General features: G+C 36.0%; 1 protein-coding gene across 15 annotated transcripts; it reads left to right on the top strand.

Annotated features, from left to right (window-relative positions):
- The first annotated feature begins 3,019 nt into the window (after positions 1 to 3,019).
- Positions 3,020 to 13,636, top strand: LOC126792603 (uncharacterized). Of its 15 annotated transcripts, none has more exons than XM_050519015.1 (19): positions 3,020 to 3,304; positions 3,899 to 3,946; positions 4,139 to 4,212; positions 4,589 to 5,774; positions 7,088 to 7,144; positions 7,310 to 7,382; positions 7,516 to 9,462; positions 9,567 to 9,610; positions 10,134 to 10,328; positions 10,695 to 10,745; positions 10,850 to 11,224; positions 11,376 to 11,649; positions 11,732 to 11,834; positions 11,944 to 12,068; positions 12,148 to 12,229; positions 12,309 to 12,438; positions 12,510 to 12,676; positions 12,813 to 13,187; positions 13,273 to 13,636. In XM_050519015.1, exons 12-19 carry the CDS (start codon positions 11,394 to 11,396, stop codon positions 13,337 to 13,339), a joined length of 1,305 nt encoding a protein of 434 aa, XP_050374972.1. In that variant the 5' UTR covers positions 3,020 to 3,304; positions 3,899 to 3,946; positions 4,139 to 4,212; positions 4,589 to 5,774; positions 7,088 to 7,144; positions 7,310 to 7,382; positions 7,516 to 9,462; positions 9,567 to 9,610; positions 10,134 to 10,328; positions 10,695 to 10,745; positions 10,850 to 11,224; positions 11,376 to 11,393; the 3' UTR covers positions 13,340 to 13,636. The 15 variants fall into 15 exon arrangements, with proteins under 15 accessions (XP_050374972.1, XP_050374974.1, XP_050374976.1 ...); XM_050519017.1 differs by having other exon boundaries at positions 4,589 to 4,683; positions 5,175 to 5,774; positions 7,516 to 9,610; XM_050519019.1 differs by having other exon boundaries at positions 4,589 to 4,683; positions 5,702 to 5,774; positions 7,516 to 9,610.
- Positions 13,637 to 13,918: the final 282 nt, after the last annotated feature.

The raw sequence follows: 13,918 nt of genomic DNA on the forward strand, positions 1-13,918 counted from the left end.
TAAATGATTAATACAATTCTAAAGATTTGCTATTAAGGTTATTAGGTTATAAAATTGTGTGTTTTTGTATCCTCGATCCGTATAAGACACAAGACCTTATAAATACAAGTCCTACGCTCAGTCTATAGCTAAATATAGACTAAAGATTACAAAGAAGAAACCCTAATCGGAGGTCTTCGAACCCCCTGAAACCATGTCGCATCCTCAGGAGTGCCCGAAGGAGATTCGCTCCATACGGGTCGCCGACTTATGATGCCAGATGGATGCGAGATATCTCTTCCAGTGCTTCAATGACAACGCAGAGGTACATATATTTAGGCATGAATACATCTGATTTGCTTTTGGTGAAAGTACTTGTACGTTGCTTGGTACATTAGGTTTTCACCAGAAATTATATAAAACCAACGACTTTCTGTGTGTCTCAGAAACAATCCCATTATGTTCTATTCATGCTATTTTTTGTGTGGTGGTGATTGTAGGTTTTGGCTGCAACAGTTCTTCCTGAAGCTTATGGTTTTGTCGAGTTTGAGCAGCACAGCATGGCTCACTTTGTCTTGAACTCCTACAATGGTGAGCTGATGCCCAACTCCAATAAAACGAGATATGTCCTCGAATGGGACACTGAAGGTTGCGGTACAAGGTGGCGCTGGTGTCCTGATTACCAGTTTTACACTTTTCATGGTTATGATGAGTGGGGTGCTGAACTGTGTGTCTCCAAGGTGATGGAGATGGAAAACTACCCCAGGCCATTATTTCCTAGGGAGCCATCTGTTTGTAATCTGAAACATATGATAATCCGGAAGGTATATAACTTCTAGTTTTTACTGCATAATGATCTGTAGCACTAACACCTCAAGTGTTTTATCTAATAGTTGCTATGCTTGCAAATTTTATCTTCATCTTGACTGCCAGATAATTGATCGTGGCCTGCATTTAACAAACTTGTTAAGGTGCCACGCATTTCGTCCCCTCTAAAGGTTTATTAAGTTATTTATGTTTAACCGTATCATTCCCCTTTCTTTGAGGTAGCCTTTAATGCTGAACCCTAGGTGTGTAAACCACTATTTGTTCGTCACTTCAACAGCAGACATTAATTTGTGCTGCATGTAAAACACAGTAGGTCTTCTTTGCTTAAATGAGAATACAATTTTTTTTTGAGTTTTTTCTTTCATATTCTGCAGAGCGCTTTAGTGTGTCTATGTATTCCTGAATATGTGCATATGCAATCTTGAAACTGCATTCTTATGTGCTTGTCTTGTGCAGCTCCCTGCCTGGATGCATGCCATACGTATTATGGAGGAGGAATAGTTCCTACGCCGAAGTCGAAGGAGAAAGAGCTGTATATGTGTTTCCATGAAATTAACTGGATGGGAAAAAGTTGTTACGTTTTCCGCACCATCAAATTGTCCCACTTACTGTCATGCTCTTGTAAGTTTAGCTTCGAAACTGGAACATTAACTGATTGCGACTATTGCACCACCAAAATTAAATCAGAATTTCAGTTGCGCCAGCGAGCATGGATATGCCCCTGGGAGAATTTCCCTAGCCCGGAGGAAAACATCCCACTTTATATGGGTTGCTGCACCTCCAGCTCCCAATTCTTCTTCGCTGGTGGTATGGTTCCACAACCTGATCCAAAAAATCTAGTGTGTCTTTTGCCTCGTGGAGATTTCTATAGTTTTACTCCAGAGTCTATTAGTTGACAAAAGCATGACTGGAGTTTCCTGAATGAAAAGAAACATCCCATGCTTTTTGAGGTAAAGGGTAATTTCTATGGTCTCGCAGGTCAACCCGCTGTTGGTGCTGTTGAACATCCCACCTTCGAGGTTTACAATAGCCGTACCGGTGAATGTGAGGTTCTGCCGGATCCTCCAATTTACACACTGGAACAAGAAGGAGAGTGTTACATGCACTGTCTGTATCGTATAGAATATGCTTATGCTGTTGTTGGTAGCAAGATCTTGATCTCAGCCGGGGGCCATAGGAATCCAAATTGTTCTGACATGCCCGTTATGTGTTTGACGTGAATGACAAGGAAAAGAAATGGAGAGAAATGGCTTCTTTGTTTGATGGTGGGTGTTTCCCCTTCGAAGGGAGGGCTTTAGTTCTGGAAGTGAAAGATGGCACGCATGTCATGTTTTCCTATCGTGATCGTGATCTATATGCGTCTGTGTTACATTCAGTTGATGATGGTGGTATATGCATGTTTCGTGACATATGTCTTTGTACCTTTGCTGTTATTAATACCTTAATGCGTGACTATGAGAACTTGTCGCACGTCTTTGTCGATCTTGGAGATCAAAAGGTTGGCTTTGTTTTGTCTGGGAACATATCATGTGGGTTGTCTATATCATATCCCATTTTTTGAGAATGGCTACTGTAGGCATTGCTGGTTGATTGAACGGAATGCATATGTGGGTTGTCGTTTAGAGTTCAAGCAGGCCGACCTGATTAAATTGGAAGAACTTATTATTGTTATTGTTAGTTGAAGATTTTACATCGAAGAAAGAAGTGGCACATGGATCAAATGTAGTGGTTAAATGGCTATGACATCTAGCTCTTAAAATGGTACCGGTTGTAGCTAGTTGGTCAGTTTTTGTCAAAATCACATCAGGATTGAAGTTGTTTGACCGTAGTTTCTAAGCCCAAAATTTCATAAGTGTACAACTTTGTCACCTCATGTGTGGGCCAATTTGCAGTTAGACTTTTCTATATTTCCATACTATTAAGCGTGGGTGGATTTTACTGTTCACCGCTTAACACTGTTCACAGTACAGTGCGCAGACGGTGGTTTCCATACTATTAAGCGTGGTGGGTTTACTGTTCACCGCTTAACACTGTTCACAGTACAGTGTGCAGACGGTGGTACCCTTATATTTAGCTGGGTTTGGAGAGGGGAGGATGGTTAGAGTGGTCATTGGATCATAAGGATTTTTAGTATATTTACCGTTTTGCCATTCACATTTACTATTTTTCCAAGGTGCATGTTTGTGTGGTTCTTTTGTTGGTTCGTGGAGGAGGAAGGGAGAGGTGTCGCCACATTAGAAATTCCGTGTTAGACCATGAGGTCTTCTCATGGACGCCAACTACCCTCGCTCTTCTCATAGTCGTCTCTGAGAACGAATCACTACATGATAGGTCCTATGGATTGATATAGAAGACGAATTGGGATTTTGGGATAAGAAAATGAGGGCAGGCTAAGCAAGAGCGGGAGAGAAGATATTGATTTCGTTGGCGTCGTTCGTATTCGGTGGGGAGATCTGGGTATTTGGAATTGGGGCTATTCAGCAAGAGATGAGTATGGGTAAGTTTTTGTATTTTATCGTATGTTCTGATTGATCTTCTTATAGCTGACGAACTCAAACAATTTGTTGCTGGATGTATATGCTTCTGTCTTGAACATGGACTCCCATTATAAATTCTTTAATTATTATAAATTTGCAGATTTTTGTTCTTCTGTAAATTAGGAAACCATTGAAGAAGATAAGAAAGTTGGCATATGTATTTTAAGTTCAATGTGTGATACTAGAATGAGAAATACGTACACAAATTGCAACAAGATAGAGATAGTGTTAATATATTGAACAAATAACAAAATAAGACAAATGAATTCCAAAATCCCACATGGAAGATCAGATAATGAACTGTTTAACTACTGCTGATTATGGTAGAGGTGACAGGAGAATAAATATTTGATATAGGAAGTAATAAAGTAAGGGTCATTTGCTAGATTGTTTGGGAAAGACGTTCTCACAAATTATTTTTAAATTTCATGTATGATTGCTATGAAGTTTGGATAACTGTGGCTATTTGATTATGTTTTTGATTTTGAGGGTGCTTTACAAGTTAATATTCAATAATGAGCTAACGGGTTTCATTTTTTTTTTTATGCGGAAAGAGTCATTGCATCACTCATTGAATGGAAGTTGTAGCTTTCATTGTGCAGGTATCCACATCCTCCTTCAGATTTTCATTTGAACTTTTTTTTAAACAAAAATCTTTGAAATACCCAAGTTTCAAGGCTGACTTCGGTTGCATTTGAATTTATTTAAATGTTGGGGAAATTTGATTGTGTTTTTGATTTTAAGGGTGCTTAATATTCAATAATCAGTTAATGGGTTCCATTCTTTTTGTACAGAAAGATTTTCGTTCCATCGCCCACCGACTTTGATAAGCACTCATTGAATTAAATTTGTAGCTTTCATTGTGCAGGTATCCACATTCTCCTTAATATTTTCATTTGAACCTTTCTTTTCAAACAAAAATCTTTCTTTGCATTGCCCAAGTTTCAAGTCTAATTACGATTGCATTTGAATTTGGTTTAATTATTGGGGCGTTGGATTAGTGTGAGTTTTTCTTTTTTTGTTGATAACTATAGATGCAGAAAGGGGAACTGTTATGTTAGATATTATATAGTTGTTTGGAACATTCTCTGCCTTGCTTATAGCTATTGGTAAACATTCTATGAATTGAGTCCGTAGCTTTTATTGTCACGTTTAATGGTGCTCAATTATAGTGGAATTTGTACCATTGTGGATCTTCTTTGATTTTAACTTCTCAGAACCAATTTTGGTTGTTATCTTATCAGGTTCTGGATCAACTGTTGTCAGTCTCCAATATTTTGGCTGAGAACATTGCAAGCCAAAGATATGCATCAACATTCGTTCAATTAAAACAATCTGGGTAAGTGTCATTTTTATGTGCTTTTGATTTCTTAATGTGTTCTGAATGAATTGTAATTTTTAGATGCTCACTTTTTCGTGAACTTTTCCTACTACATTATATTTGTGCTTTTGTTCAACACACCCTATCACCAGAAAGTGTATTTTTGCTCTAAATGGACAGAAAGTGCATTTACAGTGCATATGCGCATAGCCTTTGTCAACAATTTCAACAGTTCATATGCGCTATGTTACTGGGAGAAGACACCCTCATAAGTGCTTTTCTATCTTTAATTTGATTCTTTCTATACATTTCTTTGGTTATTTTGAAATAATCTTGATTGAGCTAAAGCATTTCTGGGAAACTGATTAGAATAGCACTGATTACATGTTAAGCTTCTTTTAATCTCTAAAATTGATCAAGAATCCACTTGCTTTTGAACTTCTACATAGTCTTATCTCTTTATTGATATGAAAATCATCTTATCAGGTTGTCTAATTTCACTTTTGTAGACTTGCATTGTAGTAATCCTAATTGACCGATATAAGTCTTGAGTTGAAAGGATTAAGCTGAACCATTTGGAAATGACGAGTTTCTTTGTTACTTTTACTACATTTTTGGTGAATCGGCCCCCTCAATGTCTTAAGCACCACAAGTTGAACTCTCACTTCATTAACCATATGACATAGCTCAGTACCTTTTGTCTGAGAGATGATGAGTATGGAAGATGAACTGAAATTTAAGCAGCAGCAAGTTACTGAACAATTTGCTTTCAATTTCTCCTGTTACTTCCTTATACATTTGAACTTTTACTTTGTACTCAATATTAACGTAGTGTCTTCCTTCAATGGTATTGTCATGGAATGAACAATGTCATTACTCTTTGATTTGAGTTTGGTATGTTGTATACGTTTTTATCTTTAAGTTTTTTTCTGAAGGTTTACAACCTCAATTGCTTTGTTTGGGTTATCATCAATTTCTTTGATGTAGCTCTTACTGGGTTTTCTTATTTGTTCATGTAACATAATAAATTCTTGAGGCAAAATCAATTCTGGGAGAGGATTCAAGTTGCTGCATAAGCGCATTAAATTTCTTTTATTCATTCTTTACAGGTAACAAACCCAATTATTTAAATTACATATATGAAAATGGCTGTGTTTTGATCTATTGTTACGTTCTATGGCTATTTCTGTGGATTTGTCAAATATGGATTAGATGCTAAGAGTTCAAAATAGCTATAAATTGATAAATGATTTGTTAGGAGAACATGGTTATTGTTTTCCCATTAATATTTTTCATATCATTTGTTTGTGTACATGAGTGAACTGTTTGCGTCTTGAAGACAATTAAGATGAAGCAAAAACTAGGAATAGATAACTGGAAAAAAAGAAGACCAGAGCAATGATGTATGAACAATGAGTATTAACCAAAGGAAATTACGAAAAAATGTTGATCGTAACACTCGATCGTCATGTTTTGCACTTTTCTCTGTATATGATTGATTCTGGGTTTCTGTTCCATCTATGTTTTTATAGTGATCATCTTGGTTTTGGTTCTCTGTATATATGATTGTTACATTTGATCATTGTACTAATCCAGAAGTAAAAGCTTGAGCAAATTGAAGCACATGCTTAGTTCATCATTAGATATATGGTATAAAGTTATAAGGGTTGGATGATACTAATGCCCGTAATAGTTGATTTGTTTATTAAAATATGGTTATGGTATTTACATTGCTGTTGTTTTGAAGCGGGTAATGTTGTTTGGTTTTACTTTGTTATTAGGTAACTTATAACATTTACTATTGGAGCAAGTTATGTCATTTGGATTTAGATTATCGGATAGGGTAAGGTCACTGGAGGATAATATTTACCATTGATTTTGCAATCGAAGGTGAGTTTGTGCATATCTTATTAGAAGTGAGAGCAAGATGACACTTATGTTCTTTTTTCCTGATGGTGAATAAAAATATAAGATCTTCATGTGATACAACGTGTGATGTTATGTGAGAAAACACAGCTTAGACTCATTGGAGTTCTGGTGTGAGTTTATGTTTATATATTTATAGGACTAATTGGATTCTCTATCGAGTTTCATGAGTATTTATTTTTGTTTTTGTGGGTTTTACTTAAAGATGTTGCGAGCCAAATTTTGTATTTAAGGTCTGTGTTTAGTTTATTTTACTTTCACATGAGTGCTAATGTAGACCTGTTAATAACTTACTTTCGAAGGGATTAGATTATGCTCTGGTGTTTTCAGTTGGGGTTCAATGGGTGTATTAACCAGTGGTGTTCGTGTTGTGAACCTGCAATTCGTGTTGCTGGTTGCTTCTGGGAATTGATTGATGTGCTTGACTTCCTAATTTTGAGCAGAACATTTGTTTTCGGTTGTGTTTTTGGCTGAATGTAAATTGTTTGTGCTTCAGCTAAACTTGGAACTGCAAGGTGAGCTATGGGAATCTATATAGCCTTGCTTTTTGAAGGTACAGTTTGAACGGGTCGTTAGTGCTTAATTTTTTGCTTTCCTTTTTGAAGTTTGTATTGCAAATTTTCAATGGTACCTATTTGCAGGTTGAGGTTCTGTTGGTTTTTATTTTACTTGCAATTATTTGAGTCTTTAATAATATGTTATTTTTGAATATTTCAAGATACCTGAATCCGTGGTGATGGTTGCAATTGGAAAGTGGTGATTTCTGTTAGGAGTGCAAGTTACGTTAAACGGTGAGCCGCATTTTAGTTCGGTTTGGTTGATCTTATTTTCTCTTTATATCTCCTCAAATTGTGGGAAGTCTTTTATGTTGAATTGTGGTTTTGGCTTTTGTTCTTGGCTGAATTTAATTCTTCATTATTTCAGCTGTACTTGGTGCTGCAAGGAGACATAATTTTTTCTCTTCTTTTTGGTCCTCAAATGCTATCTTTACCATCATTTATTGGTTTTCCTGTTAACTTTATGAATGAGACGTCAGTAGAATGAAGAGGTGGAAAGTTTTGTGAGTTTTGTGTGTGGCTATTGTCAATTTTTTTGTACGTTTTATCTTCATATTCGTTCTTCAATCCTTCAATTTTCCGTGTTAAGGACAATAAAGAAGGTTATTCTGGGTTGTTAGGTTGAAGTGTGGAGTTCTATGTTTCTTTTTATTGTTTTTCATTTGTTAGATTGGATGTGGATTTGGGTTCTAGAATATTTTGGAAAAAAAATCATGTATACATATGAATGGAAAATGCATGAAAACCCCATAACCCAAATGAATCTAGAACTTCAATTGCATTTAAAACAAAAGCCCTTTACGGCAGCATTGTGGTACTGTTGAGCTCTTTCTTGGAAAACATATTCAGTTTTAGTGTTATATACGGATTAATGAATGGTGTGCATATTGATCCTTTCGAGATTATGCCCATAAGCCCCATATGATAGGATTTTCAATGATATTTGTTCATCATTAGCAAGAATATGTGTATAATTGATGTATTTTCTCTTTCTGTTAATCCAAGATGTTAGTTCATATTGCTAGGTGTTTTTCCAGTGCTTTATACAATTATTCTGGACTCGCTACTCTTTTCTTTTTGAAATTAGAAGTGGATCAGGTTTATTTTCAGCAAGTTGAATGTTGGGGCATGTGTTTATATGACTACAAACTGATCCAGATAAATTTTGGGGTTTAGAGCTATATGAAAGTTCATGTGTTCTAGGTACACTGCCGAACAAAACATGATGACCACCTCTTTAAATATTTCTCCTATAAACTACTGCCTACACAATTTATGCCAGCAATAAAGCCTCTATTTTAAAATTTGGAATAACAGTTTGTGTTTAAAGAGGTGGTGCAAATTTGTGTGTTTTTAAAATTTGTATTTAACATGTTTTTGGTCCTGGTGAGTAATATAAATTTTTTTTTTGCACTGATTGGGGTCATATCTTCCTTTGTTGTATTTCTTTTACTTATATAGAAGTCTATGTTATGCAGGTTATGTGTCTTCTGCATTTTGGCATTTGAGTTGTTAATCACAAGAATATAAAGCTACAAATGCACATATTAAGTATATGGGGCTATGCATATAATTTATGCATTTTCACTTTCTGTTACTCTTGGATTAACGAGTTCGGTTTTTCCGGTGTTTTATGAAATTAGTAGTCAGTCCATTTTCTATTCAAAATTAGAAGTGAATTTAAGTTTATTTTCAGCAAGTTGAATTATGAAGTATGAGTTTATATGACTAAACTGATCCCCGATGAATTTAGGAGTTTAGAGCTATATGAAAGTGCTACAAGTGTTTAGTTACACTGTACAACAAAACATGATGAACACGTCTTTAGATATTTCTCCTACATACTACTGCCTGCACAACTTGTCATGTAACCCTTGCTTAACTCCAAAGGACACTAGCTAACGCCGCTGCAGAGCGCGGCCTCACAACTAGTTTACTATATACTAAGGCAGAGTTCGGGGCTATTCGGCTTATGAATAGTACCGGCTCCCGCCGAGCTATCTGCTATTCGGCTTATGAATAGTACCGGCTCCCGCCGAGCTATCTGCCATATACCTAAATAAACTTCTTCTCCAGATGACTCACTCATCACCTCTTCACCCACAACCCCTATTTTTCGACACATGTATAGAACTTTCACTGGCCGCCTGTACATCTTCATACACTATCTTTAATTTTTTCCATCTTAGTTTTGTTATGGGTTCTTCAAACTTATATAATATTGTGGATTTATATAAGTTCTTCTCCTCATTCTCCAATTCTCTTTCTTCGATCTCCTCCGACTCACCTATTCACTCATAACCAGAATTTGCTGGTAAGTTTCCCGATCAACGAATTCACTTCCATCTCTGTAGTCACAATTTTTTTCTATATCTGGGTTTTCTGGATTTTTGGGTCTGATTTTGAAAAGTGGCGCAGACCAAGACCTCAGGTTTGGAGTTAACCTTGAAGAGCCGGAACAGGTAAAAACTCTTCTGGGTTTCACAATGAATTCTTGGTGTTGTTTGAATTGAAATCAATATGTTGGGTTCTGGTATGGATTAAGGTTAGATTTGGATTGAGTTATGAGTTGGGTTTTAATTAAATTAGTTTATTAATCTCACAAATTAGGTTAGTTTCAATTTGGATTGAGTTATGATTTGGGTTTATATGTTTTCTGGAATGTGGATTGTCTACACCTACACCAATGGTCTAAATATAAGTTTTCTCAAGTTGATTATAAACTATATGTGTGGGTTATTATGTTTGGTTATATCGAGCTGCTGTGTTTTGTACATATAGGATCTTATACATATATGTACATATAGGTTATTGTTTAGCTCTTTAACTCAGTCATCTCACTGTTTTTGTCTTAATCAATTTCTATGATGGACAGTTTCCAGTAATAACCTATGTAAATATGTTTGAGTATGTATGAATATTGTTACATATAGATGTTGCATTTAATGTGACAGAAATTTGATTCTCTGCCGTGTATTTTTTCAGTCATGGCTTACAAGAGTAGAATGAGCAGGAGGAAAAGAATGTTGGATGAGTTGAATGGAAATGATCATCAGCCAAGACATGATAATATAGCAGTAGATTCACGATGTTATGAGCATGGAGACACAAGCGGAACAAAAAATGACACAGCAAATTTCAAATGCATCACTATGTCTGAGATAAGTGAGAATGAAATAGGTATCTATAAATCACTATGATTTTGTCCAACTGATTGCTCTTCATTTTTCACTGTTATTAATATGGTGATGAAACAATCTAGACTCCTATATCTATTTCAGAAGTTATTAATCAGTAGTTTGCTTAGTCTCTTATAATTTGGTTCCATCATTTACAGGTATATACCATAACAATATAAGCTTCAACATAAATATTTATGAATAATAAGAGAGTAACATATCAGTGCCGGTTATGTTACTAAAGATTCATCATACCAGTGAAGAACTAATAAATATTATTCATCAGCCAATGAATATTTAATCCCAATGCTGTTAAATATTATGTTTAGACTCTTATGCTCTTTTTCTTATTTAATATATGGTGCAGTCCAAAACTCCACTTCATTTGGCCAGGCATTCTACCAAAGAAGTCGACCAGGTATATTACATCTGAGTTGGTTATGTCCTCCTGTTAAAATTAATTTGTTCGAATTATTGTTCATACATTTTGAAAACATGAAATTTTGGTACTGGTAATTGCAGCTAGGATTACAAATTATCATGATTCTGGCGATGATGCATTTGAATGTCAACACTGTCGTGCTTGCTTTTGGTTGGGTGAAGCACAAAAACACACTCGCAAGAAAAAGCCTATTTACAGCAATTGTTGCTTACAAGGACAGATCAGACTCCCGCTGGTGAATTCTACACCAGCATACCTGGAAGAATTATTGGATCCAAAAAATGGTCGTCGTAGTATTTGTTTCCGTGAAAATATCCGTGTTTACAATTCTGCTTTGACTTTTACTTCAATGGGAGCAAAAATTGACCATGGTATAAATGATGGTTCAACACCTTATATATTTAAAATATGCGGACAAGTACATCATTTGATGGGTTCTGTATTACCATCTGAAGGTGAATCTCCAAAATATGCCCAGCTGTATGTTTATGATACAGATAATGAGATTTCAAATCGCATGAATGCCATTGACCCCTGCCATGTTAATAAAAGTATTAAGCATGATATTGTTGAAGGCTTGCACAATTTTATTGTTTTCTTATACAGGGCGACGCAATCCATGCGATGATAGCAGAAAGGACTCTTGCTCGCGTTCCTTACAAGATGCAGGAAGGAAGTATATATGATATCTTTTGTTTTCCCACACAAAGAGATCCTGCTCGAGCAAGGGTTGTTGAGCATCACACCATAGTGTATTTCAATGCAAAAACACAGTTTGTTTTGGTCTCAGAACCTGTTGCACCAATTCCATTACACTCTTTCCATCTCCTAGAGTTCAACCAACTATTGGCTGAAGTTGCCAAACAAGAGATCCTCACAGGTAACTCACAAAATCAGTTGTGTTTATGTATATTATTAACGCATTGATAGTAAACACATTATGTTGTTTCAATCAACATCAGATGTTTATGGGTGCATTAAAGATGTCGTACCCCAACACATAGCATCTGTGAGGAGTGAAAAAAAAACCGAATCAAAGTGTGTGATAACTCTTCACAATTCCAGGTACTAACTATACCTCCATGTTCTATATATTGATGTCTCTTTTTTTTTTTTTCTTTTATAAAGGAAACTGCTTCAAAACAACTTACTGACTGTCATATATTTTATACAGGAGAGAAACCCTTAAAATCACCCTTTGGGGAGATGTTGCTCGACAATTTCCTCTTGAAACCGTGCTAAGTTCAGAACCGTCGAAGCTAGCTGTCATTACTAGCTTAAAATTAAGCACATACTACCGTAAACAATCTCTAAAAACTATCCATTACAATTTTGTTAATACCAATGTCTACTACAAAACTGATGATATCTTGCACAGGTCGTGCAAAAGGATCAAACACCAACCATACATGCATCATCATAGACCCAACTATTCCACAGAGGGAAGAATACAAGACTGAGTAAGTGATTTGACCACCATTTTCACTACAACATATTTCAGCTGATCATTTTCTATTATCCACATTTACTTTTTTCCAGATTCAGTGGACCAGACGACAAAGTTAAAATGCTTCCAATACCATTTAGGTGTCTGACAGCTGAAGAACAAGACCAACAAGCTCGAATCAAATTATCGGAACTGAACGCCCTCAACCCTGAGGAACATCTGGTATCCACAATTTCTTCATTCAACTTATATGCAAACCTTTGTTTTTAAACACTAACAAAATATATGACCAGCAGGGAGAACCTGTCTATGTTGTTGGTAAGATTATAGATTTTTCTGACAACGGCTGGTGGTACAAGGGCTGCCCCATTCCCGAATGCTTTAAAGTTCTCAAGAAGAAAGAGGAGAACAATAAATACAATTGTCCAGACCATCTTTCTGAAGTGATACCACTTCCATGGTAAATTCTATTCTCATATAACCTATAGATCAAACGAATTTGACCAAACATTTTTCATTCCAACAAACCTCCAACAGTAATTTCATTTACCTTTCTTTTACTATCTTTGTTCACTAACCTCCACACTTGCATACAGCTACAAGGTCTACATGATAATTGAAGACGACACTAACGAATCCATGGTGACTTTAATGGGGAGACCAGCCGAGGAACTTTTCGGAGCGTCTTGCCGAGAACTCCTCAATAGAAGATTCTATGCAAGTGAGACAGAATTACCAGAGGAGATCACAAACACAATAGGTCAAACCCATCTCTTTGAAATCAAAATGAGCTACAACAGTGAATTCTCGGTCAAAGATGTGCACCAAGCCCCTCAGTCCACACAAACATCAGGCCATGCCGTCCACCCTACTGCTGAAACACCTGAACGTCTGAATTATGGAAAAAACCGAATAGGACAAACGACTGAAATATGCATGTTCACACCAGAGAGTGAGAAAAAAAATAAAGGGTAAGTCTGTGAATGACTTCAATTCAATTTGACAATGCAGATTAGGTCTAATTAACTATTTCCATTTTATATATCTTCATAACAGGAAAGGAAACAAACATGCATCATCATCACCAACCGGTCAGAGACTAAGCAAACAGAAAATGAACTAGCTATTTGCATGACTTTTGCTGCACTAACATCTTCATAACAGCTGCGACTGAAGTCAACAGTCTACATTTTTGGATGAGGTCCTAATTAATATGACAGATCAAAATAGGAGTATTTTTTTGTGGAAACTACCTCTCATGAACCTTCAATACACAGCAGCTGCTTTAGTTTAGCTGGGATGCTCATGTATAATAGTGTGCTTATATATTATAGTGTGATGCTATTTTGTGAGCATAAACTCCAATGAAGATGTAAGTGAAACCTGGTAATATGACAAAGTATGATAGTCTTCTTATGTAGGACAGTAATGTTGCTAATTAAGAACTAATTAACTAACTTTACAAACTTACCACCATCAATTAGCCATAGAAATAAACTGTCAACCATCAATAATCGCGCCTGGGCGCGGGCTCTCTATCTAGTTTATACTTAAGTAGTATTGTAATCAATACTGTATATGTGTTCTTCAGGCAGGCAAAGGTCGAATAGGCTTAATGGTAAGCACTTCAACTCTACGCTTAAAGACGGACCACCAATAATGAAGGAGTAAGTCACATTAGGTATTATATAATACAGAGAAA

This window comes from Argentina anserina, chromosome 4 (assembly GCF_933775445.1).
Source record: "Argentina anserina chromosome 4, drPotAnse1.1, whole genome shotgun sequence".
NCBI classification, from domain to species: domain Eukaryota; kingdom Viridiplantae; phylum Streptophyta; class Magnoliopsida; order Rosales; family Rosaceae; genus Argentina; species Argentina anserina.

Bases quoted from the DNA above. Each gene is read 5' to 3' on its own strand.
- LOC126792603 (XM_050519013.1), top strand. From the start codon at position 11,394: ATGATAGCAGAAAGGACTCTTGCTCGCGTTCCTTACAAGATGCAGGAA. The intron at 12,439-12,509 runs GTATCCACAATT...ATATATGACCAG, and splicing joins TCAACCCTGAGGAACATCTG to CAGGGAGAACCTGTCTATGT. The intron at 13,188-13,272 runs GTAAGTCTGTGA...TCTTCATAACAG, and splicing joins AGTGAGAAAAAAAATAAAGG to GAAAGGAAACAAACATGCAT.